The sequence below is a fragment of the Caretta caretta genome, chromosome 5 (genome assembly GCF_965140235.1).
Source record: "Caretta caretta isolate rCarCar2 chromosome 5, rCarCar1.hap1, whole genome shotgun sequence".
NCBI classification, from domain to species: domain Eukaryota; kingdom Metazoa; phylum Chordata; order Testudines; family Cheloniidae; genus Caretta; species Caretta caretta.
Genome location: NC_134210.1, coordinates 44915513 through 44940698, shown reverse-complemented (window position 1 = coordinate 44940698; position 25186 = coordinate 44915513). Strand labels below are relative to the sequence as shown.

General features: G+C 41.2%; 1 protein-coding gene across 1 annotated transcript in view; it reads left to right on the top strand.

The window, feature by feature from the left end:
• The first annotated feature begins 2708 nt into the window (after positions 1–2708).
• THBS4 (thrombospondin 4) overlaps positions 2709–25186 on the top strand; it is a 56657-nt gene continuing 34179 nt past the window's right edge. The window contains exons 1-7 of the mRNA XM_048849652.2: positions 2709–2993; positions 9791–9991; positions 14874–15121; positions 16255–16360; positions 21245–21327; positions 22206–22257; positions 24390–24562. Coding sequence (XP_048705609.2) covers positions 2906–2993; positions 9791–9991; positions 14874–15121; positions 16255–16360; positions 21245–21327; positions 22206–22257; positions 24390–24562 — 951 coding nt within the window. The 5' untranslated portion in view covers positions 2709–2905. The remainder of the gene's footprint in view (positions 2994–9790; positions 9992–14873; positions 15122–16254; positions 16361–21244; positions 21328–22205; positions 22258–24389; positions 24563–25186) is intronic.

Below are 25186 nucleotides of genomic sequence, written 5' to 3'. Positions count from 1 at the left end.
CCTGTTCAGTCTGTAACATATAACAGTAATAAAACTGAACATAGAAATGAAAGCCTGGAAAACTGCAAGGACCTTTTATGTGCACTGGCTAAGTACATGTAAACATGGATTTTGACTTCTGTTTTTATAGAAGTTGTGAACTTGCTCTGTTCTCTGACATTTTATTAGGTAGCACAGCATATTTCTTAGAACCAAATTCTGCTCTCTGATATGCACATGCAACTCCCAGTGCACACATGTGGGAACAGAATTTGGCCCTTAGAAAGCAAATACTGTGAAATTCATGGCACTGGAGCAGAAATCTTTCTAGCATTAAATCCACTGCTGTCAGTGCACACCATCAAGAATCACCTCTCTGACCTAATTAGAACTTGAGCTAGTCAGAGAGAAAAAAAAAAATTGTAAATGCTGTAGACAAAAAAGGGAAGTCTCATGAAAATGTTCCCTATATTTTGACAAACTCTAATGAATACATTGCTTAATGGAGCTAAACAACAACTATAGCAAATATTTGAGTCTGTTAACTTAGATTAGTGATGGCAAACCTTAACATTGTCCTTTTTTTCTCTGTAGTGTCTACGGTAGTTACTTGATGCTTTAATACATAGCTGTCAGATTCCTTGCTTTGGTGGTGTTTTTGTCTCAGGCACTTAAATTTATATTTTCAAAGAATAGGGTCTGGGGGTGAAGGAATTCTCCTCCCCCAACCCTACTGAGTGTAGAGCAGCAGCTGGACTGCTTCACGTCTCTAATTCTAGCCTCTGCAGCACCTGCACTCCATAGGTAATGGTGGTGGGGCTTCCACTTGCTAAGCAGTGGGTGCTCCAGTCCCACCCTAGATGGCTTGCAGTGTTCAGGCACACAGTGATACCCCCCAGCTGCATGGTTCTAATCTCTGCACTGCCCATTAACTGTGCACTCCATGCACGACTGCCATTGCACACTAGTCAATACCCCTTTGCTCACTAATACAAGTCCCTTCCTTCTTGTGCTCCTCCTTCCTGCTGATATTCAAACAAACAATGATCCACATTCTGCCTGGGGTAGAGGGTAACAACACTGACTTGAATCCCCAATGGTGTTGCCTGTGTTGTCCCCTCTGATCCCCAGACTTCTCCCCCCTGCTCCCTAACCCAACAGAAGGCAGTGGCACCTCTAGGCTATGTGCTACTGGCAAGGAACATGAGAGGAGCCAGGCAGCTGTTTTCCATGGCATATTCCCTTGGGAATCCTATTTGATTTCAAGCACAAAAGTGCCCGGAGATTACTTATGAGACAACCCTACCTGAATGGGAATTCTGCATGGCCATCCATGAGAGAGGTTGCAAGAGAGCCCGGCTCCAAAAGGAACTGGGTGTTTTACATTAGAAATTTATGGCCTGGCCTGGCCTGGCCTGGCTGGAAGACGTTGTGGTGACTGGAGAATTACTGAAATAGTGACACCACAATAGTGACACCACAAGAGCCTAAGAGACTGACAATTAATTGAAAGAGAGGGGTTTTAGTTGGTTTATTTGTGTTTTCCTTAGCATTTATTCAACTTCTCTGATCTATAATCATATTGAATAAAAGGAAATCTTTGTGAGAGACCTCACCACCTCTATGTAGGCTTTAGAGCTCACATTAAACATGCTCCGGGCTTTCCCAATGGTCCCTAGTCTTCTAAGCAAAGCCATGGAAGACCAGGCTTGACAATTCCTAATTTTTCTTATTAGGACCACTCGAGGAACAAAATTCACTCCACTTTCTAACCAGAATTAATTAAATCGGTGCAACTCCTTTTTGTGAACACTTTGGAACCAGTTTAAGAGAGAGGCTAAACTAAACAGATACCAACCACTCAGACATTCTGAAATCAGCCTACACAATTTCCATCAGCCATTTCCTATTTAGTTAAATCAGTACAATTTCTGGGTGTAGACCAGCCTTCAGGTAAAAAACAAGCAGCAAAGAAATCTTTAAAGGGCATGCTTTATGTGTGCCAGTAAATGGTGCTCTGTGCGCAATTTAAAAAAAAAATCTTTTGCAGGTCACCTTTAGGGATGTATTTAATTTCTGTTGATTTTCATAATTTATCTAAGGGCCACACTGGTTAATGCTTTCATTTGGATCTGTTGGGTGCAGGTTTACTGGAACAGCTACTAATATAAGTGAATAGTAGTTCAATTAATTTTCCATATGAGTCCCACTTTTGATACACGTGTATTTTTGGTGTAAAATGGAGTTACGTCGTTGGAAGACATCCCTGGATTTCCAAGGCAAGCGCCCATGACGGTGGGTAATTGTATCAGGAGCGGGTTGCTCTGTTTCAGTCTTTGCTAGTGTACAGATTCTAATTTCTTATTTTAAATGAGAACAACCAAAGTTGTGGCCTCTCTTTTTCGAAATACAAGAGAGTAGGGAAAGTGAACCTCCCCCCAAACTCCTTTTGCCCTTTAGTGCTGGGGAGACCCCCTACTCCCTGAGCCGATCTCCCTGCGCCTGCCTCTGTGTTTCTCGGGGCAACTCTTTGTGTCTGTCTGCCTCTAAGGCGGCTTGTCCCGCACAAGCCAGCGGCTTCACCCCCTGCCTCTCGCCCTCCTCCTTCCTCTGCCTGGTCTAGGGGAAAGGACCCTGCGGCCAATGGACTGGCAGCCTCCCGAAGTTCCGCCCTCCTTCCCCGCACGGGGAGCAGGTCCCCGGGTTAAACAGCCCCTGTCTGGGCTGCCGAGCTTGAGTGAGCGATTGTCCCTGCAGAGCCTCGGAGCAAGAGCCGCCAGCCCCGAGCCGCGCTCCATGCCCCTCTCTGCATAGGGGACAGCTCCCCGCATCCTTCTCCTCTTCCCCCAAGGCGCGGCAGGAGCCGAGAAGCGGAGCTGAGCCGGGGAAGGGGTCTGGGCTACTCTCTCTCACCACTGCACTGAACATGATGAGCAAGCGGCATGTCACCGTCCTGCTCTTGCAAGTTCTCCTGCAGTTTAGCCCGGGCTCTGGCGCCCAGCCTGCCCCGCAAGGTAAGGGGCAGCTACCCTTCGGCCGCCGGACGCGCGAAGGGGCTGGGATAGGAATAGGTGGGGCACTTTCCCAGCTGACTCGCCAGTGGTCGCTGAGTATTTATTCTGCTGAGGTGCATTGTCATGCTAGACAGCAGGTGTCTTGACTGGAAACATACGGCAGTGATAGAAACCGAGGATCCCCCCTGGCAAAGATGGCTAGTTTGAATGCAAATAAATCTCCTTGAGGTCATTATTTAACCCGTGAAAGGGGCACAGCAGAACAATGTTTCATTCAGAGACATTGGAATTAAAGCGGATTAACTGACTAGGGAAGCACCAGGGTCTCAAACTTTTAAACACTTTCCTTTTTCTTTAAATGGGCAATGAGATGTCTCTACATCTATTTCAGTATTGGTCTGGGATCGTGTTGTTTAACTGGATACCCAGATGTGAGGAAGCCGTGTGATTAAGTTTCACAGGTATCTGTGACATGTCTCACCTCTTAGTGACATTCTGTAGGGTTATTCTTATTATCTCCTATTTTTTAGTCTCCTCTCCTCTGGTCTCTATTCTTCTCTCTGTCTCCGTACACACGAACCGTACCTAAGTGAGGACAATGTTACTAAGGATTAGACATAGGCGCAGTTCTTTCTACTTGTGCTTAGTTTTAGGGTGATTTACTCTAAAGTACCCCAAAAGGAATGAATTTGTCAGGCACAAACATCTTAATTTATTGAAGGCTCACTAAAACAAAAGTGCCTTTATTATGTTAAGAGTTGGTGCCAACTTGAGTTGACAACAGGGTGGTGGGGTGGGGGGAGCAGAAAAAAAATCTTAAGTTAGTGAAAGTTAAATTCTTCCTTAGAGAATTTCAGAAACTACTCATTTGACTTTGTATTACTAATAAAGTACTTGTAATGTCTGGATGCGGTGTTGTTTAATTTCCCGGTAACCTCTACTTGTATTTAACCACCTGTTTGCACATTTTCATTTGAACACTGTAACCTTGGAACTGGGAGATGTGATTGCTTTAGGGGAAATTTTTCCATAAGTTTGGAAATAGGCTGTTTTTAAACTTTGTAAAGTACTGTACTCTCTATGACCGCTTACAATTACAGCACCTTTGCTTTTGAGGCAAAAAGATGGCACTCTCTGGAAATTATGGATGAGATTTTCAAAAAACACAGACACACACCTTCCCTTGGACTGCTTTGAAAATCTGAATCTTTAACTTTTATTGACTTATTTTTACTTATTTTTTTTAAGTCTGTTTTGTAGACAAACCTTTGCCAGGTTCCAAAGGCTCAAGTAGCATTTTGTATTAAATAGGCTTTCAATATCCAAGTATACATTTAGAGTAAGTATACATTGCCTCTTCTATTTCCTAGGGATTCTCTTCTACAGCTAATATTAGAATCTGTGCAGGGGGTGTCTTAGACTGCACTACATGACTGTTTTATGATGATTTCATGTTATATATATGATGTTTCCTTACTGGTCCAGTGTGGTTCAGTTGGTAGAGCTCTTACCTCAGAGCCAGAAGAACAATGATTTCAAGTTCTCCCCCAAGACCTGTATATATACCAAATGTTGATATTGTGTGTACCACATTATGAGAGATGCTGCCTTTGTGTATTATAAGATGTTGGTGAGAAGTGGAGCGAGGTTTGGTGACTGCAGCAGGGAACTAGGAGTTAAAACTCCTAGTTGGATTTTGTTCCCAACTCCTTGTGTTAACTTGTGGAAGTCACTTACCTTCTTTGTATCTTAGGACTGGTCTGCTCTATAAAATTAGGTCTATATAAGTCACTTGGGGTCCATCTGTTTGTTCATGTTTCCACGCTTACATTTGTCTCTGGCCAATGTAAGCACCCCGTTCCAGCAATGCAGTAAACCCACCTCCCTGAACAGTCACTACTAAGGTTGACACAATGCGAGTGTAGACGCTGCATGACCTGTGTTGACCCTAACAGTCCTCCAGCACCTGTCCCACAATTCCCCATTCTCTGTGACTGTGACTGCTGGGGTCATAATTTTAAACTCCTCTGCCCAGAGGTCACAGACTCTGGAAGACATCCTCCTTTTTATAACTCCTCGTGTTTTTGAATTGCCTTTTCCTGATTGCTCACCTTGGCAAGCACACCTAGCAGCTCACCCTTGTTATGTGCAACCACTTAGTCAACCATGACAGCTCCAAGCACTAAATGCACTCCTGCCTGGTATTGGATCTCCTGGGCCTGTGCGGAGAAGAGGCTGTACGAGCACAGCGATGGACTTGCCATAGAAACATGGATATCTACAAGCAGATTGCACCAGCGATGCAGGCAAAGGGGTACACAGGGATCAGCAGTAGTGCTGTGTGAAAGTGAAGGGACTTTGCCAGGGATAACACAAGGTCAGGGAAGCCAACAATAGATCTGGTGCTGCTCCACAGACATGCCATACTTGGTGGAGACCCCACTAGCACCCTGCAGACCTCTGTGATCTTACTGTGATCCAATCTAGTGAGTAAATGCCATCAGTGCCCCTTCAATCTACCAAAAGCACATTCAACAGTCATTCTGCACCTGCTGAGCCAGTAGTTGTCTCTTTTCTTGGTGCTGTTGAGGTAGCCAGTGCACAGCTTCATGAGCAAAGGGTAGGCTGGTTCCCTAGAGTCACTGCTGGCATTTCAATTTCACCAGTAGTAATTTGCTGGTTGGGAAAGAATGTCCCATGTTCTTAAAGATGTGAGCGAAATCCATCACCAGCCCACACTGATATCAGTGAAGTATCCCCAGTGATCCATCAATTCTTTCATAACCATAGAAGAGTACTCCTTTCTGTTGATGTACTATGGCAAGGTGGGCTAGTGTCAAAATAGGGATATGCATGTTGTCTGACACCCTAATCTGCTGCAAATCCATCCACTATGTCCTGCACGTTGCTGAGAGTCACTGTCCTGCATAGCAAGAGACATTTAATGAACCTACAAATTTGCATGCTCCCACTGTGCATTTTCCAACTCCAAAATGATTTCCTACTGACTGGTAGCAATCGGGTGTTGCTTCCAGAGTATGATTGCCACTCATTTCTCCACTGTCAATGCAGCTTTCATTCTGGTGCATCCCCACTGGAGGACTGGGCGAGCTTGGCACACAGATCCAGGAATGTGGATGCTCTCACACCTGGAAGTTCTTGTTGTTCCTAACCTGCATTATGATGCAATCTCATCAGTAGGTGCTCTTTTCTTGGGCCCAGAAGTGGTACTTCATTGTCTTCAGCTGCTCTGTGAACACCACCAACAGCCTTGAACTGTTTTTCACTATGTTCCGTAGCAAACTATCCTTGAAGAAATCCTCATGTCTCCTGTTGTTGCAGTACTTCCTGCGAGTCTGCAAATACGGGAGAAACATGTGTCCTGTATTTGCAGCATTCATGAGAACAGTGCAGAGCTTTGTGGGCTCCATGCTTCTGTCAGAGATGGCAGATACTTTGCTGGTCTACTGCCTTGGACGGGAGCCCTTTTTTTGCTGGTCTCCTCCCTGATACCCTCAATAGCTTCCCTCATTGCCTTCATTCTCCCAAGCTCCTTTCTCCGCTAAGAACTTCACAACCTCTCTTCTAGAAATCGCAGATGCACAATTAGTCTTAACATTTTTGTGCTGGCCTCCAAAACAATATTTTGTCACTCTCTTCAAATGTAATTGATCCCCCTCCAATGTTATCACGCTGCACTGTACAGGTCCATCCTAAGGAATTTGGAAAGAGTTGGTAAGATGATTCTTGGGATATGCTGCAAACTTAACTGACTCATTTAAAAAAAGAATGAAAGAACAAAAGAGTGTAGGTGTTTGTGGGCATACCTGGCTGCATGAATGAGATCTGCTGCGTGTTCCTTTCAGTTCTAGCAATTTGCTCATGTAAGTTTGTTTTCAAGTCTGCCGTTCCAAGGAAACAGGCTAGAAGATTACTTTTCTTAAAATGAAAGTGTGATTCTCTTTTACATTTCTTTTTGTTCCTTCCAACCAGATCATGGCCTTGCTGGGGCCCCAAAGCTGGCTTTGTCCAGAGAACACTGCTAAGTGTGTAGACATACCTGTAGGAGGGTAGACGCTTGTCCTAGCTAATAACTGTTGCTAGCAAATGAGTGCCTCACACCAGGGATGGATTTGATCACAGTGATACATCTGCATTGAAGTCAATGGATGTTCATCTTAATTCATCCCAGATACTTGGATTTGGCGCCTATTTCTAAAAGAATCCCATTGATGCTAAGAAGTTGTGCTTTATTAGAACCCAAACAATTCAAATATATCTTTTAAACATAAAAATGCTTATTAAAGGGCATTTTGCCTGAGTAAAGACTTCAGGAGCAGGCCTGAAGTGATCAAACATGTACAGAATCTCTAAATACTTCATAAATATCCTAATGTAATATATTAATTTATCAGCATTTAAGTCAGATTTAGTTTTAAATGTCTGAATAAATTCAAGCTTAATTAATCTCATAAGAAATTAGCTAATATAAAATATGCTCTTGACACAAAGCTATTTACTAATATATGCCCTTTTCAATAACTGGTTTAGCATTTAACACGCCTAGAAGATTTCTATTTTATGCCAATGTTATAACTTAGAAGATTTAGCTGCATATTTTGGGTGGTTATTACCTGCACGGGTTTGCTGTATGAAGTAGTGAGTTGTCCTTCTGTCTTTGATTGGGGCTATGAGACTGCTTTCTATGGGCCAAATGTGAAGAGGTGTCAATCCCTCCTCCACCATATCACTGATCTCAGTAGAAGTGAGGGCTCAATCCTTCTTGGTTGCTCTGTGTATAGAATGAAATTGTTTATGGATATAAATTAAATGCTGTCGATGGTATTTGGCTAGGTGGCTCTCAGACATTCATTTCTCTGGTATTCGACAATAAATCTTGGGTACATTTAGGTCCTGGTCCTTCTTTTGTAGTGTACCACAACACCAAGTAAAATCAGTGGGAGACTGAGGTGCATAAGAATCAGGCCATTAAATTGTAGAATATTGGTGCAACTTTCAATTGGTTTATAAGAAATTAAGGCCGCCTATAAGGGGAGAACCCCTCCTTCTTTCCTCATTCTGTGGGGGAATTCCCTTTGCATCCAAATGCAATGGGGAGCGATTCTGCCCTCTAACCCAACTGGTATCCTGAGACTTGCATAGAATTTGGGAGCATAGAACTTGGGAGCACCATGGAATCCCAGTGCCTCCTTATAGCTGAGGTGTTTTCATGTGATCCTGGAGGAAGCTGTGTTCCCATGTGGTCCCTTCTGTTGGCTGCCCTGGAGACAACTGCTGCCCCGGGTGTAGGGAAAAGTGCATTCAGTGGAATGGGTCAAATTCATTATACAGAGCGGTCACTTTGAAAAAATATTGTGAACTGAGTCAAAATTGTTGTAGCTGAGGGACAGAGTTATAGGAGATGAGGCCAGGCAGAGCAGGCCTACCTGACCCTGACCATTTCAGCCCAAACTATATATTATAACCTTGGAAAACTGAGGCAGAGCATACCACAGAGCTGCTGTTACCTTTTTTCTGTGTACCCCATCTTCCACCACCATTGAGTTCCACCAGTTTTTGTCTTCATGTTAGTGAGGGTGGGGTAATATAGCCCAAACATGATAAAGCTATTAAAAGGGCATACCATATGTACAGCATTGTGACTAAATAAACAGAATTACCACAAGTTTACTCAAGTGGTTCCTTTGTAATTAGTTCTTATAGGAAGGAGATAGGAAATATGCAATTTTAATAATATTTGGTTTATATCTGAGATGTGCAAGATTTCTAGTAGCATTGTTGATTTGGTTTGGAGGCATTTAATTAACTTTTTCCTTCCCATCTCTATTTATTACTCAAAAAGCAGTAATAATTAACCAGCATAGTGAAAGAACACTATTTCATCAACAGAAAAGTGTGCCTTTGTTCCAATTCTGTCCTAGAAAAATGTATTCAAAGATTTGGAAATATTGAGAAAAGCACGATTTGATATATGGGTTAAAAAGGAAAAAGTGAGAGAGATTCTATGCTTCTAACTATGTCAGACTATCAGAAAAAGGTCTATATGCATTCTTTAAAAGTTAAAGAGAATTCAAGTAGATTTCATTATGTCACTCCTTTTAGTTTCTTAATCTATACCTTCAGATGTGCCTTGATTTGGTATACTATGAAGAGAATGTGGGTCTTATTTACATAAAATGTCTTCTTTTAGCTTTCTGGAAAGTCAGCAAAGAAAGCAGTCATTTATATCATATTAGATATCTGCCTATGTAGACTATATTAACTGAAACCAAAATATTTGTACCATACAGTACAGTGCACTGAAAATCTTTTACATGCATATTTTGACTTTAGATCTTGGACTTGATTGAAGCATGAATGACAGTGTCTGAATTTATAAAAACAGTGGGTTAAGAGACTTCTATTTAAAAGATGAATTTTAGAAACCTGCATTAAAAGATTTTAATAATTTGAATTGAAAAATAGAGTAAAGGATGCTAGTATTTGAGCAGTAATAAATAATGCTTGCTAACAATTGATGCTAAAACAAAATAAGTGACAACAAAGGCTATAAAAAGTCTGATGTCGTGAGTGAAAGATTGCTTCATATATTCTAGCTGCCGTTCAGAGAGAATTTGGATTAATTGCTAAAATATCCCCATGACAACAAAGAATAGTTTCTATCCCCCAAAGAGAAGTCATTGTGGGATATTAGATGAAGTTCTCCTGGGTCATTATTGTACTATAATTTGATATGCAGTTTACCTACCAACGTCCCAAATCATTTTATTTTACAGTTTTTGATCTTCTTTCATCTCCCAGCCAGAGGCTGGTAAACTTTCTACAGCAAGTGCTTGCTGATCCTACATTGAATGAAGTATATGTGCTCTCAACATTCAAATTGCAGACAAAGAGTACAGCCACCGTATTTGGCTTGTATTCTTCAGATGACAACAGCAAGTATTTTGAATTTACAGTGGTGGGGCGATTGAATAAAGGTAAGTCATTTGACTCCAACCCCCTTATTTTATGGATCTACAATTATTGACATGTCTGCAGTGGTCTTTACAAACAATGTTATTTGCAGCTACTCTTTTGTTGTTTATTTCACTCCTCATCACCTGCTCATTCTACTGCTCAGGAAGATATAAAATGTTAGCAACATTCTCGCCTCCCTTTTTATGCTTCCGTGCACAGCACTGATACTACCCTGATGCCGACTAGGCGCAGAATGCTGAGAAAATCAGCTGGGGTCTCTACTTTCTACCAGCCAGCTTGCTACACGCAAGTGCTGCATGGCTCCTAAAGAAACATGTAAAATTATTTTTCTTTCTTTTTCCCCTGGGACAATAACTGCTTCTTATTACTAGGGAATGTGACAGACGCACGCACATGCTGCCTCATGCATATGAAAGAAGGGTACTTGTGCTGTGGACCTGAAGTTTAGATTTGACTGTGCAAGACAAACATTCCTAGCACTTATAGAATCTTTCAGGCGATGGAGAATGTTTGTTCTCCGTTTATTGGAATCAGTTAATTAAGAGGCACCGTCCAGACTTGAGCAAAGTTAAAATTTCTCAACAAATATATTTCTAAGCTAGATGTAGGAAAATTCTCCCACTCACTTAAAAAAACAACTTTAATTAGAAAATACAGAGGTGCATACAGAGAAAACCCTTAAAACCAAAGGTCTGGTCCTGTAGCTCCAGAAAACTGCTCCTGAAGTCAATGAGTAAGAACTGCACAATCAGGCACAGTGTATATACACGCACGCACGTGCACACACACATACTTTTTGTTGAAAAAAATAAGTCACACTTCTGTCTAATTTGCAAGAACTTTTGCATGCCTTCAGATCTTTCTTGGTATGAATTATGAAACAGACTTTTTGAGCTTTATAGACAATGTTTAAATTGTTCCCTGGCGGTTCTTAATATGTTTCTATTGCACACAGGGAACACGAAGAGTGAGTTACCTTCTCGTCTTTACAGATGATCCCTCTGTGTCAGGATTGAGGGATATTGATGGGCAGTGTGGAGAAGCTTACACTGTCACTACTCATTTCCTTTTGGACTCTTGAATACGTAGAGAACTTCAGTCTACAAGGCTGCCACTCTAGCACCATTATATGATACATTCAGATTTAAGATTAGTTAAAGAGACAGAGCTTCCTCAGTAGGGCTTTCCATTGAGATCTATTCCCCTCATTATTTTTGTGTGGTTTGCCTACGATATGCACATGTATAATTAGTTAACATTTGTCAAATGCTTTGAAAATATCCACTGTGCAGTACAATAGGTGTGGACAGTAGGTTAGAATGCTCATTAGAGTGGGGCTTTTCACTACAGCTCATCTTAGTTAGATGACTGCATGGAATCTGGGGATGATTTGACATCCTTTTGAGTGTAAATATAGTATTATTTCAAGACTTTTTTGTTATGCACATTGTGGGCCCAGATGGCAAATGGACACCTAAACAAGATGAAGTGAGCTGTAGCTCACGAAACCTTATGCTCAAATAAATTTGTTAGTCTCTTAGGTGCCACAAGTACTCCTTTTCTTTTTGCGTATACAGACTAACACGGCTGCTACTCTTAAACAAGATGTGAAATCTAAACATTTGTACTTCAGAATATAGGGGCATAATATTTCCACTGATGCACCAAGTGTTGATCTAAACAACCTGAAGCAGGAGTTAGTTATGTGTGACTGTGTGCTGTTTGAAAACTGGGGTCCAGATGTTTTGCACACATTCTGGTTTTGTTTTTGTGGATTCTACCGTAAATACATTAAATACATTAATGTCCATGTGAGGGTTTACAGCAGAATAATTGGACATGGCTTCCCCGCAACCTGGATTTGCTAAGTCTACACTAAAGTCTTATTTATACCAGAAATGTGCACTGGTTTAACTAATTCAATCTAGTTAAACTGCTGTAGACTTCTAATGTCATTGTACAGTAACTGGTTTAAATCTTGCTTCTATCAAATTACTGTAAGTCAGTCTTACTGATGCAAGATATTTTGATAGAAGCAAGAGGTGAACCATTTTAAGTGTATCTACATTAGGGGTTTGCACCTATTTAAGTAGGTCAATTTTTTTTTTAGTTTGATCTAGTTAAACTGGTGCATTTTTCATAGACAAAAGCTAAAATAGTCCTACAGACTTCTCATGCTCACTGTCTAATAAGGGCACTTGGAGAAAAACTGTTCTCACATAATAGAATTACCTCTTTTACAGCAATGTTTCTTTTAAAATCTAAATAAATACAACTGATATAGCTTAACAGCTCTGTGAGCCACAATCTATTACTATGCTGCATCTGTAGTTTCACTGAAAATGCTCTAAGCTCAAACCATTTTATTGGCTTTCAGGCGCCAGAATGACAGTGAATATGTTTTTTAGACAAGGCAAGTAACTGAACTCTTCACTAGCTGCAGGTTGGCTGTGTGAAGTGTTCTGGCGGTGGGAGGGTACTTGCAGGATCACAGGTGGTTTAAGTGTAACTGGGACTGTGGTCCATCAAAAATTTGCCCTCATCTTCAACAGACTGTTCCAGCCCCCTCGACAGACCTTTGGCTTTGGCCCAATAACGAGTCCTTGGATCTTCCTCTCAAGCCAGACAGTTCAGCTGTCCTAAAGCTATCCTGGCAGGTGGCCAGCAATCAGTTGTGTGCTCCACCACTGTCCTCTGGTTTCTCACTCTGACTGACTCACTGCTGTGTTCGGTCATTCTGACTGCAGGGCCCAGTTCCAAGGATCCTGCTTTAATATACCCCCATGCACGTAGAAGTCACATAAGTAAATGCCTGCAACATAGAGTTGGCAAGTGAAACTCAGCGTTTGCCAGCAAGCAGACTCGCTTTTTGTCAAGTTACTGATGACCCCATAAAGAAAAGGAGTACTTGTGGCACCTTAGAGACTAACCAATTTATTTGAGCATGAGCTTTCGTGAGCTACAGCTCACTTCATCAGATGCATACCCCATGTAATTCTAAGGAAATCTCATGTCTGGTTGTTTTTGTACCTAAACAATGGTTAAAATAATTGAGTCATTGATTCTAACTGCTGAGATTTCCAGAAAGGATATATAAACTAAAGATAGAAGGGGCCACACACTGGTATAAATCAGAAGTGACTTAATCAGATTCATTGGAATTACTGTGGATTTATACTAGTAAAACAGAGCAAAAGGTGGTTTTTTATATTAAAGAAATTACCAAAAGAAATTATATCAATGCATCAATGTAGTGTCCAAAGAAAATTCTGCCGAAGTTCAGAACACATAGGAAGCACAGAGTCATTAATAGTATAAAAAGAATAGTGGAAATCCCAAACCTTAGAATAAATGACAACTAGAGGGGTCATCGTAACTGCCTACAAGTATCCAAAGAGTTTAAACACCAGTCTCCTGTTTCTTCAATTCTAGAGGGTTGTAACCATAAATATATCATACATAATATGTACCAAGTAGCTTTACATTCAGGGAGCATTTTTGTAGTTTTCCCTGCATTTCCTACCTACAGACCTTCTGCCTCACACACACAGACTCATTGGGTAACTTATAGATTTCTCATTCCCAAGAGCAGTAAAATGTGGAGTCTGGACACTAGCTAGGAAGGATGTTCCAGCAGCTTTTACCCCATTAAAAAGGAGCTGCAATTAAAAAAAAAAAAAAAATCCTCCAAACACTTTTATAAGATTCCAAAAGAGGAAGGAAGTACATTGTTTATATATGTATTTAGCCTTGATTTTAAACAAAATTTGAGACAGTTACCATCCCCTTGAGATGCCGAGGAGTCCAAGTTTGCAGGTATCTGGATTTCTTAGCAAGAGCGAGTGATACCACAAAAAAAGGGCCAGATTCCGAAAACGTTACTTAAGCTAAGTCAATGGGATCTTGGAAAGTAACTGTATGAGCTGTAGATGTGTTCTCCCTGCTGCTATTATGGATCTCCACATATGCTTAGCTAGGTTGCCCCCCATAAGAGATTGTGGACAGAGGAAGGTTTCGCAGGTAACCATGGGGATAAGTGCTGAGTGGCATCGAGGAGGTGTTTCATTCTCGCTTGCAGATTCAGTTTCCTTAGGGGATATATTTTTCTTTTCCAACTTTACTCATTTTTTAAATTTTTTTTCAATATAGTAATTTAGTTAATAACAAGAGTGTCTTTGTGTGAAGTGCAGTCTATCCTAGGGGCCAGGTGAGTTCATCAGGTAAGCCAGGTGCTTGACAACTCTTCATCAGGAAGCATTAAAAGAAGAGAGATTTTAGTACTCTGTTTGGGTTCTCTTCTGTGTTACTTTTTGTATTCATTTTCTGTTCATCATGGTGAAAGACAGATCAAGAAATAGAATCAAGTAAAAATTAGCAGTGTATTTGACTACACAAGTGTTAGCATCTTTTGCAGAGATGTTATTACTGAAACTTACACTCTATCTATGCATTTCTGCTCCAGAATAACTTTTAGGATGTCGAATAGAATTCTGCCATACTATTAATTGCAGATTGCCAGTTAAATGCTGTACCACTGTTAATGTGTATTTTATTAGATTATGCCCTCTTATGATGACATTTGCTCCATCATTTGAGTCATTTAAAATGAGCCTGAACAAAGCACTGGAGAATGATCTGTAGGCAACAATACTGTACCTATGAGTTTTCTTCCATCTGCACTTCCTGAAATTCTATGTCAAATTTATTTTCCCTGATTATATTTGCATATGGGATACATTTGTCAAAACTGAAATGATTAACTGAACCAGAGCAGTGAGAAGTATCCACAGTGATCTTCCAGTCGCCAGCCACTGAGATTATTAGGACACGCCTCACGTTTTGTGTTACCATCCTATAGTCATGTTGTGTATTTTCTACTAGTCATCCTGCGTTATGTGAAGAATGATGGGAAGTTAAACTCTGTGATGTTCAGCAACACCCAGCTGGCTGATGGGAAGCGCCATACAGTCCTTTTGAGGCTGAGTGGTCTGCAGCGGGGATCCATCACAGCAGAGTTATATCTGGACTGCGTGCAGGTGGATGCCATTCAAGGTCTACCTAAAGCTTTTTCAGGTCTATACCACAGCTCAGAGTCTGTGGAAATTCGCACCCTAGCTAAAAAGGCACAGGTAAGTATGAAAACTTAAGAGCAGGTGGAGAATTAGAAAGAGGGTGCATTAGCAGTGAGAAGGTTTTCCAGTAATCTGTAAAATGAATGGAAAATAGGGTGGCTTCTCTAGATATAGAGTGAAATCCAGGCTGCACTGAAGTCAATGAGAATTTTGCCATTGATTGCAAAGGGAATGGGATTTCCCCAGTTTACAATCTAATATAATCAAGATGTTTTAGTCTAGGTATTACTTGAAGGTCAGATTATTTGTAAATTGTCACCTACAGCAAAAATGAAAGCTCTAAGTAGCTTCCTACAGATTTTTAGGTAGGAACAATACATAGGCTGCATGTATGCTCAATGTGCATGCGTACAAGAAATATGCAGTTTGACTCTTCCATCTCTAATGACTGTGATTCAGAAATGGAAGGAATAGGAGGAAAACTACACTGGCAATGATCTGGAGTCAAAATCCCAGCTATGTGATTATAACCTTGCTATCTACTTCTGCCTGGGCTATTCCAAGCAGGGGGGCTGACATTTTTTGCTGTGATTTCCATATCAACAGTCCTAGGAAAGCAGTATCTTTCAGGAACACAGCACAAACATCTTCCATCATTGCAACTAGTTGTATGCAAAAAATTCTTAACAAAATGGAAAGCTAGTCAAAAACTGAGTGTTTTCTCCTCATTTTATTACAAACTTGAAAAGGAGCCCATTTCTATGACACAAAATGGTAAGGTACCCATATATTTTTTTGGAGTGAACATGATTTTGTTTTCAAGCAAAAAATGTCTTTGCATTGAAATCACAGAATTTTTTGGTATTGTTGTTATAGCAATATCTATTGCTGAAATTTGTTGAATGAAATCATGTGATTCAAAATGGCAAAAAAACAAACCTGTGTGAAAATCTGCGAAACCAAAATGTGGGGTTTTGCCCAGCTCATTGCAATGTATTCTGTCAAAAGGACTTTATGGAATGGCCAAAGTAGTGAGGAGGTACAGTAGCGTGGCCATTAAGCCCCGCCCATCCAACATGAGTTTAGAGCTATGCACACATCAGTTAAAAAGCTTGCCCCATTTCAAGATTGCATGCTTGTTTCTTTGTTGTGCTGGAGATGGATGCTTTGAATTTCTCTGATTGCTCCAGGACACTTTGGATGAGCTGAAGCTGGTAGTGAAAGGCTCACTTTCCCAAGTAGCAAGTCTGCAAGATTGCTTCCTTCAGCAGATTGAGCCTGCTGCTCAGGACACAGGTAAATAAGTTACAATACCCTGCCTCCATAAGTTATCCAGAGGAACCAATTACGGTGTATTTTATAAACCTGAAGAAACCATTCAAATTAATGAGGGCAACCAGATAGAATCATGGCCATGATGACATCATGTACATTTTTTTTTAAATGTCACAGGATGGAGGGGAACACAGTCACAGATGCATGTAACAAAGCAACAAGTCACTGACAGTTTTGGGAGAGTCAGTGGTGCTGGGAAAGGGCTTTTCTTGTTTGAAGGGGTACAGGCCAATCCAACTGCTCTTTAGCTCAGGCTCTCACCCAGCTGGTGAGATAGTTCTGCTTAAAGCAGAGGCTCTAATTGTTTTGGATTTTGAAACAGATTTATTTTTACATGTAACGTGGTTCCTGGTTATTGAGTTGTCAGGGGTAGGGAGAAGCAAAATGGGTAAGGGCTGCTGTGATTGCTCTCCTAGACAGTAAGAGGGGAAGGAGTAGACAGGGCAGAGCAAAGTGGTTTAGTGACAAACTGACTGTTTTCATAGTGTCTGGGGGTAGGGAGGAGAAGAACAGGTTAATGTTGTACATACAAGATGTCAACATTACATAAGACACTGAAGCCAATAGGGCCAGTTTAAGACTAAAAATATCCTTGTAAATAAAAATACAGGATCTGTGACAAACCCTCTTTCCCCTGCCACCTCCTGGCAAAACCACAGCCTTAATCATTTTAATGAGGATCGATTTAATATAGTTGTGAACAGGGTACATCATTTTTACACAAGAGTACCCTGTCTGGAAAACAAGAATTCTGTTTCACTAAAGTTTTCAAGGTTTAAAAAGTTGTTTTTGTCCTGCAGTGGAACTAAGGTGACCACACAGCAAGTGTGAAAAATTGGGATGGAGGTATGGGGGTAATAGGCACCTATATAAGACAAAGCCCCAAATAGTGGGACTGTCCTTATAAAATTGGGATATCTGGTCACCCTAAGTACACCAGAGAGAGACCCTTGAATAGCTTAGAGCCTGGTGGTTGGGGCATTGCCCTCAGATGTCCTGCTCCAAAGCAGAGACTTGAATCTGGATCACCCACACCCTAGGTGAGTGCCTAACCATCAAGCTGTTGGGTATTCTGGGATGGAAGTGCTCTAATTTTGACCAGAAATTCCATCATGGACCTGAGAACCTTCCTGATGAAAATTTCATCAAAATTGAAACTTTTAGAGGAAAGGTATCTGTTTCCACAAATCAGCATTTTCTGATGGAGGGACAAAAAAAATTCATTGAAAAATTCCTGACCAGCTATTTGTATGTGTGTTAGAGCTTCATAACGATTAAGTAAAAGTCAGGGACTGGTTGTGGACAATGAACAAAAATTCATGGAAGCCCACGACCAGTACCTAACTTTTACTAAAAATAAGAAGGGGGTGGGAAGGGACGACTAACAGTGGGAGCGCTGCCGGAGGGGGACCATGAGGGCTGCTGCTCCACTGGCCCCAGGGTTTAGCTGCCTGCGGCTGCTCTGGCAGCCCTGGGGCCAACCACGGCAGCTGCTCCAGCCGCGCTGCTGCTCTTGCGGCAGGGGCTGACCCAAACCGCCCCTCCACTCCTGCTGCTTCAGCCCTGGGGATGCTGCTCCGGCAGCCCTGGGTACTGGCTGCTAACCACTGCTCCAGCATCCCTGGGCCTAATCGCTGCTCTGGCCCTGCCACTGCAGAAGTCATGGAGGTCCCCAAAAGTCATGGAATCCATGACTTCCATGACAGAATTGTACCCTTAATAATGATGACTGGAGACGCTTTGCTTTTAGCTTCAGATGTCCCCTGTTGCAGGTTTCCATTTCCATGATACTTTATATTTTTGTTTAGATGTACAAGTCTTGAGGGGTTTAGTACTAAAGGTTCCTTCTTCTTTCCCCTAAATTGGCATGCACTTACAGATACATCAGGAAATTAATTCAGCACTGTCACTTGTAAAGACACAAAACTCAGTGAGCAAGATTTCCAAACTGAGGCCTTGCATTATTCCCTTTTGGAAATATTTCTATAATTTTTGTTCACTAATTAATAACTTAAGGGTGAAACCCTTTCCTATTTGGTAGTTAGATGTGGCCTTTTATGAGACCTGGATGAGCATTTTGTGCTGGCCTCCAATTTCAATCACGTACTCACTTTCAAATGGAATTCATATAATATTAAATGCAAAAAACCTATGTTAATATAATATCTTCATAATTAAAATCATGAAAAGAAGAGATGCAAATGTTCCAACAGCAATATTAACTCAGCTGGATTGCACATCCTGTATGTTTCACTGTGTATCTTTTACAACAATAATGTATCAAGTGAACGCACTACATTTAGCCAGAATAAACAGGAATGGAAATGCTTAGCCATCCATGGGTATAGGACCCATGTATTTTAGGAGAGGCTCATTTAAGTTGAGCTGTACATGGGAGTGGTGGAGAGTCTGGGAGATAAAGAACTGTCAGTGGTCTTGATAGCCTGCCCTAGGACTCCTTACTCAGATGCCAGCTATGGCAGCAGCATCCCTTTGAGACCCTCCTTAGCTGGCCAGGAGACTTGAGCAATGCTGATGTGAGATGGGAATATAGTGATCCTGGGTAGGGGCTGGATGTGTAAGTTTTGGGCCCTGTCATTGTGGACAGAAATATAAAGCAAAACGTAGATTTTTACAGTAGACAAAACCAGGGTGAGGCATTTAACAACAACCTGGCTGGTTTAGTTTGCTTTAGGGTTTTTGGCTGACACAGAACTGGGCTAGTAGATCCATGTAGTTTCATACCTATTGGCCACACCTCTGGCTTGCCCCAGCTCCCTCCTGGAACAAGCTGCCATGGGACATTGCTTGTGCCATGTGCTTGCTGAACAACCGTGTTAACAGCTTCTCTGAAGCTTGGTTTTTGCAGTGGAGCTTTGATAATTCTCCTGTGTTTAGGACCTACTACAACTGCAGAATGGGGGCAGGATTTGGCTTTAAATGTAGAAGAAAAAATGTTACAGGAAGCATTTTTGGTGCATGCAAATTTAGATATCTGGGCATTTCAAAACCATCCTGTACAATTCACAGCACTAAAAGCCATTAGTCCACCTTTAAACCTAAAGGTTTAAAAGTCTACAAAAATTAAGTGTTCACACCTGATCTGTTTTTGATTTAGAGGCTGGCAACAAAGCAGCCTCTGAAACCATAAGAATTTTACATTTTTTGCAGATCTCAATCAATAATGGCTAAACCAATTCTTTGTAAAGAAAAGTTACTACATCTGGCCTGACAGCTTGCAAGCCAAGTTCCACACTTAAGTATTTTTGAAATGGCCAAGATATTAAGTCTCCCAAAAAAATAAAAGTTGGGACTGAACAGATGTAGCAGTTCCAGGTTACCTCAGCTTCTTTTATTATTTTGATGAGAAAAATCTGAAATGAAGAAAAGCCAGTATCTTTCAAATTGGTCAAGTCCCCTGAGCATGCCGGATCAGACCAGAAATGCTTTGAAGTACAAAACAATTTAGTAAACATTAATAAGACCAATTTCCATATAAGCATTCAATACTGCAGCAAATAAAGTATATGTAAACTCACATATAGCAACTATATATTTAACAATTTCAAAATACTCTACCTGCTTAGAATGCAAAAATATCAATACATATCTTGTGAATTTTGCAGATATCTAGATTTAAATTAACAAAGGAGTAAATTAATTGGCGCTTGATTGAATAACCTTGTGTGAGAGTTATATACAGACACACAGTGAGATGGGTCAGAAAGCCCTAATTTGGAGATACTAGGTGTTTCACCTCTCATCAGTTCAAATCCAGGCCAGATGGGTAGTGACTAGTTGTTGATACCATTTGATGGCTTTAGGGTGCCCTGAAGTTAAAGTAACCATGTGTCTTGGTTTTGCCATGAGAGGCCTGGCTTTTCATATGATATCCTGGCGTCCCCCAAACTTATTTCTGGACACCTGAAATGTCTTCAATTTTAATTTAGACTATCAAAATTTATATATATAATATATAATAATAACAAAATATATATTCAAGATGTACTGCTCTACTGAGCAGAATTTGATCTATGTCTACCAGGAACAAACAGTCCCAGGGAACTAGCTTTCAGTGTGATGAACAGTGTGCAGAGTGGAAAGAAAAGTCAAATGAATGTAGATACTGTCAACTCTGTTCTTTGACTCACAGTGAATGTTATTGACATGTCCAGTGCATCATGATAAACTCATTCAGAACATTCAGTAAAGGGAAAAAGTCCTCCACTCTGAGACATATGCACATGCTGCTGCTGAGTCAGAAATGGGCAGTAGTGGTATCAGCACACATTTCTTTTGCATGGCTATTTTTTGACCCTAAAAACCACCACCACAGAAGTGTCTCCTTTTTATTTTGAAAATATGGTCACCTTGCCTGAGATTAGTCATCTCAGCCTGGTTCCTAGTGGAGCCAGCAACACAGCTAGTTCTAACTGGTGTACTTGTTGACAGTATCAGCAAAGAGTCCAGACATTGAATGGGCCTGGAGCTATAACTGTCCTCTAACTCTTGAAGATGGTTCTCCCACCATGTTGCACCAATGTGGAGAAGTTTGCATTTCCTCTGCCTTTGCTGTCCCTGTTGTGTGGCTAAAAAGGAGTTCAATCTTCAGTGCTTTGAATCCAGTATTTCTGAAGAATATGAGTTCACACAGATGCTTTCCTAAAAATTAAAGCTATTGCATTTCCATTGTGTTCCCTCCCTACTGATGCTAAGATATTATGAGTTATCTGCTCTAGCTCATCCTCTAAGACGGTTTCAGTTCAGACTTCAGTGCTGATCTTGGCAAATGAACAAAAAGCTACTAACGTTGTGCATGACTTCTCATTTTTGTTGTCCCTACAGATGATTTTAATAGGCAATTCATGGGTCACATGATGCAAATGAACCAAATACTAGGAGATGTGAAAGACCTTCTCAGACAGCAGGTACTGTATGAGGCTTTCAGCACGAATACCTCAAATCCAGATTAGAGCACGGCTTCGTGCAGCTTTAGGGCAGAATTTACCTAAGTGTGATGCTCCTGTACAAAGCTTTCTGTCTGCGCAGTGGGAATGAAATGACCCTGTAGGGGACCTACACATTCGGGCATGTTGTGGAGGGGCCACTAGAGGTGGGGCAGGAGATGGCCCACTTATATAGCTCCATTCACCAGAAACCCCTCCATTCAGAGTGCAGAAGAGCTGTAGCTACTATTCTAGCCCATTGGCTAGCTAGATAAAGGTAGTCTTGCACATGAAAAGGGAACTAATTGCACTATTTGCCTCACTGGTGTGAAGTCGCTAGTGTTTTACTGATTTGCTAAATATCTTTTATTAACTCTGGGCCTGATCCTGCAAACACTTTCTACTGCACTTAGGCCCCAGTTCAGCAAAGCATTTAGGCATATGCTTAAGTCTACCTCTATTCAGCAAAGTGCTCAAGCACATGCTGAACTGTAGGCACATGCTTAAGTCCCATTTAAGTCAATGTGATCTAAACACATGCCTAAAGTTAAGCACCTACTAAGTGCTTTGCTGAATAGGGATGGACTAAATTGTGGCCATAAATCTTACCACCATGAGTAGCCCTATGGAAGTCAATGTACAATCTGTGTAGAGTAGTTCTCTACAGAAGATGATAGGACTACTCATGCTAAGTAGCACCATGCTTGGGAGTAAGCATTTGCAAAATCAGACCCTGTCATTATAAGGTACTTTGTGAATGTTTAGTGATTTTATTAACGTCTAGACAAGATATAATGCTGCTATGGGCAGCCAGGCACAAGTTAGTCACCCAACTAATACATATTTTCTGTACCCTAAAGATCAAGGAAACAACTTTTTTGAGAAATACTATAGCAGAATGCCAGGCATGTGGTAAGTATTCCTGTATTTTCTATAAAATTAAGAGAGGACCACATAAGATTTGCAATTGTTTTAAAACAATCGTCATTGGATTGCCACGATTTGATTTATAGGAAGTATTGAAAAACAAGCCTATTCTTCTGGGCTCTAGGCATCTTTGACTTAAGTTAAAAATAGATTCCTATTGGGGTAAAGCCTAAAGCTTCCGCTCCCCCCAAAACCAGAAAATAACCAGTCAAAACCAAGCAATACTCTACCTCATCCAAAACAAGCAGCCCTCATCATGCCCCTACCCCAGGAGCTTAGCCTTTTAGCATGCCAGGAAGGTACTTGCATTCAGACTATTTCAGACCAAGAGTCAATTCAGTTCTAGTGGAGAGCCCATCAAAGATTATCCTGATAGCAGTTCCCTCTCTTTTCAAGTGATGGTGTTCCAGCACCTTTGGTGACCACTGTTCTAACGGTATTTCGTGCGGGGAGAGATGGAGGGAATCCCCAGTAGGAAGGTCAAAACTTACTATGTATGTAGTATTATTGTAGCTGTGTTGGCCCCAGGATATTAGAGAGACAAAGTGGGTGAGGTAAAGATATTACCTCACCCACCTTATCTTTCTAAAACCTACTATGTGCACCTCAGCACCTCAGATTCTACCTGCGTGCAGATCGTGGACCACCGGTGCCACATGGTCCCTGGGAGATACACTGCTTAATATGAAAAAAGAAAAGGAGTACTTGTGGCACCTTAGAGACTAACCAATTTATTTGAGCATGAGCTTTCGTGAGCTACAGCTCACTTCATCGGATGCATACTGTGGAAAGTTTAGAAGATCTTATTATATACACACAAAGCATGAAAAAATACCTCCTCCCACCCCACTCTCCTGCTGGTAATAGCTTATCTAAAGTGACCACTCTCCTTACAATGTGAACTCTGAAAACTCTGAAAACTGCTTAATATGCATGTTGTTAAGAACCTTAGTAGAATAGATGAACAAACAAACAGCCACTTTCGGCGCCAGCTCGCATTGCCAGGCTGATTTAGGGAATCTATACGAACCTTGCATTGAAGTAGTCTAATCCTGAGGTGACACAGGTATACGTACAGTAGCAAGGTCTGTATTCAAAATAAATGGGCAATCTCCTGGCCAAACAGAGAGAATTATAAAAGCCTTTCTGAAGAATTCTGGGAATTCTAGCTGGGAATAGCTAGAATTCATAGCTGGGAATCCAACAGTTCCCCTAAATGCCAACTCTTTTACCAGCAGAGGACACCCCCCCCCCCTTATTCAGAGGAGTAGGAATAATTGTTGCCAGATCTTCCAGTAGCTTCTCCCACACTATCAGCCCCCCACTGAATCTCACCTTGATTAAGCTTCAGCTAGCTTAGTTTTCAAACATGTGAGACACAGACTAGAGCCACAGGAAGTTTCTTTAAAACCTGCACTGTGTTAATCAGCTGAAGGGATAAATTATATGCATTGGTACCATTCTGGCACCTGTCTCGTTCTCCCAGATTTGTCCTTTCCCCCTCTGGTCAGTCTCTCAGTACATGAAACAATGTTCTGGATACTCTGTCACATATTCAGTATGCTGCCACTTGCTGCCTCCTCCCTCCCCTGTTTTCACTCCTCGTAAATTCTCATCTCTCTGAGGTGAAATAATAGCTCTGTTTTTTACACTGAGGGCAGCATTGCTGATTTAGCCAGAGTAATGGCTCACCTTGTCTTTCCAATAGTACCATCAACCTATAATCCCTCTGGGACCTGTTCCCCATTTGTCCTTGTTAGGTCACTCTAAGCTGCACTTATTGCTTTGCTCTGGCCAACATCAGAAGTTATAAATTTATAAATCTGCTCTGGGACTAACTCAGCAGAAAGACATTCATATCCCTGTGACATATACAACATAGCCTTAACCTCCACTATTCTGCAGGTTCTTGATCAGTTCCCAAACAAAAGTCTCCTCAATCACAATCCAAGAAGTTGCTGCTTCCGCAGACCAGCCAACGTAAAGGATATTTATGATGCAGAAACACAATCCCACTGCTGAGCAGTGGATTAAGTATCTCCTAGAACACTTTCCAATTGAAATGCATGATGGATATTTCCTTGAATCACTAAAACTGCTGTTCTTTCTACTCAAAGGTTTGGGAGCTACAAACTTTCCAACTCTGCCCCCACTGCCCCCTAAACCCAAATGCGAAGCCAACTCCTGTTCCAGGGGGGTCAGGTGCACAGAGACAGCAGATGGATTTCAGTGTGGGCCCTGTCCCGAAGGGTTCACAGGAAATGGAGTTACATGCTCAGATATTGATGAGGTAAAATATTGACTTGTAAAAAGAAAAAAATCCCAACTCATTTCTCACATAAAGGGCTGCTGACTCTTGCTTTCTGCACCATTCACTAACTGGCTGCACACTGAATATTAATAAATCCTGGGCCAAGTTCTCCACTCCATTACACCAGAGGTATGTTGCCATGACTCCATTGTTGTCAGTGAAGTTACATGGGTGAAAATTTGGAGTTATACTGTGGTGACTCAAGACTACTGTATTTATTTTTCAAGTATCTGCAGTATGTATTTTCATTTTACTCCTCTCTGAATGTTACATTGAAAGGGCAGAGCTATTGACACAGTTATTGGGATTCCACAAAAAGATTAAATTTCATCAGTTATGGGGCAGAACTGCAGAAGCACTTCCTGTCGATGTGGATTTTATTTCTCTGAATTTCAGTGCTCATAAAAAGTTTCAGTTTAACAGTCTTGAAGACTGAAGTCAGTTTATTCACAAAATTGGCCAGATTTTCAATTCAGCTGTAAAGGTCAATTGCAAAGGAATAAACATTGGGATGGTGCCCTTTCTTGCTTCTTTATGATGTATAAAGAAAACCTAAAAGGATTATTTTTATATTTTTGTGGGAGGGAGAGTGGTTCTACATTA